Source organism: Clarias gariepinus, chromosome 4 (assembly GCF_024256425.1).
Source record: "Clarias gariepinus isolate MV-2021 ecotype Netherlands chromosome 4, CGAR_prim_01v2, whole genome shotgun sequence".
NCBI classification, from domain to species: domain Eukaryota; kingdom Metazoa; phylum Chordata; class Actinopteri; order Siluriformes; family Clariidae; genus Clarias; species Clarias gariepinus.
The window spans coordinates 21,049,603-21,052,947 of record NC_071103.1 but is presented as its reverse complement, the minus strand read 5'-3'; the positions used below and the strand labels follow the sequence as shown (position 1 = coordinate 21,052,947).

Here is a 3,345-nt window from a genome sequence, read left to right as displayed (position 1 = left end):
GAAAAGGTAGTAATTAATAAAATTATCATATTTAATCTGGAAAAAAATTATAAAAGTACATCAATATAACAGTATAAAAACTGTACTATGAACTAAATCACATATTAACCACAAAATGATATGCACTCCCTAACCTTTTGGAGAAAAAAAACACATAATACCTACTGCAATTCTTAATATAATTTCTATTTTATTAAAAAACATGCAAAATGTAAAGATTTTGAAAGCTATGTACCAATCGCTTTTACATACTATAATGTATGTAAACAAAACAGAGGAAAGCATAATTAGCTTCATGATGAGAGATCTTTATTAGCAGAACAATCATGTATTTTTTCACTACACTTATGGAAAACACAATATTTACAAAACAAAACTTTTCAATAAAAATATCTTATAATTACAATAGCATATAGATAGTCTCTTACACATACAATTATAGAACAGCCTATTTTTATATACAGGATTATTTTTCAACGTGTATTTCCTTTCTTTACAATATTAAACAATTCAATTGCAGAGAAATCCCTGTTTAAAAGAAATCATCTATTTTTAACAATAGATGTCAATATTTTAACTTTCAATGTTACTTTCAAAGTACTGTAAAGCTTTACAGTGTGACGTTTCTTAGTAAAAATTAGACAAGCCATTTCCTGGTATGGTCAATCTTACCACTGAGGAAATATGAGAAAGAGAGAGAGAGAGAGAGAGAGAGAGAGAAAGAAATACTTTATCTTTATCCAAATTCAGCATTTCCTTCTCTGACAGAAAATAGCATGAACAGAGAAAGAAGAACACTGGCTGCCTCAGCCATTACTGACAGTTAACACTGAAATGTTTATAAATTATGGTTTAGAAGCCATTAGTTTCAGAACTGCTTTGCAATCCCACGTTGGGCCTGGTGTGTGTCGGATTCGCTGCCAAAGCTTGGCTTGGCTTTGGATGGGCTCACTGCACACCTGTGAGAAGCGAATGAATAGAGGGGGTGTGTGAACGGCATGTTGCAGACTGACTGGCGCCACCGACAAAACAGAGAACACGCTTGATCAACAACCCAAAACAAACCTGCTCAGACAACAAGTATAGCACTACGCACTCCACAGCTCCTAGTCTCTCTGTCCACACACACAGGCATGCAAACACACACACACACACACACACACACACACACAGCTGCAGTCAAACCAGTCTGAATACTTCACCTTCGAGCCCCTGATTTAACCCTCGGTTAGTGAGATTGCTACACTAGGGACAGTTATTGCACAAAGTACAGCTGCAGCTGAATGCCACCAGTGCTTAAATATCTTACAGTGCTAGACACATCGCTTTACAAAATGGATACTAGCAATAATCACACTCAATTATCAATGCACCTTGATATTAAATTTAATATTTCAAACTATCATGCTGTGCAACGCTGTTGTTAGAGCTGAATGTAAAACGAGTGCTATTACATTTTATTACAGAGATTTATTTATAACACTACTACTGCTGTCACAGGTTTTAACTTGTTCCTGAAATTAGCCCATAGTTCATAGCTGGTGAATTTCTCATTAGTGTGAAGTATGTTGAACTGCTGGAGTAAAGAAGGTTGTAGAAAGCAGTTTTGAAAAACTGTCTTGGAACCGTTCATACAGTCCATACAGATTTAGTGCATGTCACACCACAATTTTTTTTAAAAACCCTGTGTTACATTTATAACGCACTCTGTAACTGTCATTTAACTACTGTGGATACTCGTGATCATCTTCACGTCAATCTATATTTGAGAGAACGTGTGCAAATAGCCCATATTCAATATTTACAGTTAATATACTCACCACTGCTTTATGCTGCATTTCAGCGGCACAGGATCGTGTCCTCCTGCTTGTTGACTACTGGTGTCCTCTGAAAACAGGTAAACCGCAAACAGGTAAACAGGTGCACCCTTAATGTCCTCATAATAGAGAAAGGGCACAAGAGTTTGACAAGGTGCCTCATAACTGCGTGTGCGCACCTCCTCTAAATCAACTACTTTTTGATTCTCTTGAATGCACGAACAATGGACATGTGTCATGCGTTCAAAATGGACAAAAGAGAAAAGGGAAAGAAAGAAAACGCACAGGCCGCTTGCTGGCAGAACACGAGGCTCAGTGCGATGTGGCGTGTCAGGCGTGGTGATATAAAGGATGGAAATCAGGCTGAATGAACATCACACTGACACACACACACACACACGCACGCACGCACGCACAGAGGCGAACGGTAGGGACAAAGCCGGAGACTACAGGCTGCTCACCTGCTCGGTGTTGAGGACGGAGAGCGGGGTGCGCATGGAGCTCCGCGGCCACGTCCCGCTGTGCTCGCTGCTGTGCTCGGTGCGCTCGAGCGCCAGCTGCAGGTCCAGGATGTAGTCGATGACGTGCTGCAGGATCTCCACGCGGCTCACGCGCCGGTGCTGAGGGATGGTGGGCACGAGGCGCTTCAGCCGGCTGTAGCAGTCATTCATGTCGTGTTGCAGGCAGCACAGATCCGGCTCGGCCGAGAGTTCAGCGCAGCTGCACGAGTCCCTCCGGGCGCGAGGCGGAATGGTAGCCTTCATCTTCTCATTCAAGTGAAATGTTGCAAAAAAATATATAATAATAATAATAATAATAATTAAAATGCAAGAAGATGATGAAGAAAAAATTAGAGGAAGAAAAAGAAAAAACGAAAGCGGAGAGAGTCAGCTCGCGTGTCGCTGATCGGTATGGACACAGCACAGAGCTACAGTAACACGAGAAGAGACGCGGATCGTTATTCTGCTGCCATTCTCCAGCTCCATTCAGTCAGGCGCGGGCCGTCTGGAGCCGAGCTGTTTTCAATCTACATTTATAGGAGAGAAAAAGGAGGCGGCGCCGTCAGCACACACACACACACACACACACAGTCCTGAAGAAGAAGGCGCTCAATCACAGCGCTCCCCCCGTGAGAGTGATGGAGCACGGAGACCTGGAACAAGGCGGGTCTCTAAACTGCGGTGGGTCTCTAACACACCGAGTGAGAGACTGGGAGGAATGTGTGTGTGTGTGTGTGTGTGTGGTATATGTATATAAAATAGATAGATAGATAGATAGATAGATAGATAGATAGATGATGTATGTATAAAGGTTTTCCCCCAAATCTCCATACATAGGGAAAATTGGGTGGCATGTGTGTGTGTGTGGTATAGGAATATCATGTAGATAGAAAGATAGATAGATCATGTATAAATGTGGAGTTTCCCCAAAAATCTCCATACATATGGAAAATTGTGTGTTGTGTGTGCGTGCACGCGTGTGATATACTCTATGTATACAATGTAGATAGATATATCATAGATCGATC

The 3,345-nt window shown here is 41.5% G+C and overlaps 1 protein-coding gene across 3 annotated transcripts; it reads right to left on the bottom strand.

Annotated features, from left to right (window-relative positions):
- Window positions 1-287: 287 nt before the first annotated feature.
- id4 (inhibitor of DNA binding 4) lies at window positions 288-2,835 on the bottom strand. 3 transcript variants are annotated; one of them, XM_053494942.1, is made up of 3 exons: window positions 2,279-2,835; window positions 1,821-1,887; window positions 288-1,012 (listed from the first exon to the last, which is right to left on the bottom strand). In XM_053494942.1, exons 1-2 carry the CDS (start codon window positions 2,579-2,581, stop codon window positions 1,840-1,842), a joined length of 351 nt encoding a protein of 116 aa, XP_053350917.1. In that variant the 5' UTR covers window positions 2,582-2,835; the 3' UTR covers window positions 288-1,012; window positions 1,821-1,839. The 3 variants fall into 3 exon arrangements, with proteins under 3 accessions (XP_053350917.1, XP_053350918.1, XP_053350916.1); XM_053494943.1 differs by having other exon boundaries at window positions 288-1,008; XM_053494941.1 differs by having other exon boundaries at window positions 288-959.
- Window positions 2,836-3,345: the final 510 nt, after the last annotated feature.

Bases quoted from the DNA above. Each gene is read 5' to 3' on its own strand.
- id4 (XM_053494942.1), bottom strand. From the start codon at position 2,581: ATGAAGGCTACCATTCCGCCTCGCGCCCGGAGGGACTCGTGCAGCTGC. The intron at 1,888-2,278 runs GTGAGCAGCCTG...ACCTGTTTTCAG, and splicing joins CCGTCCTCAACACCGAGCAG to AGGACACCAGTAGTCAACAA.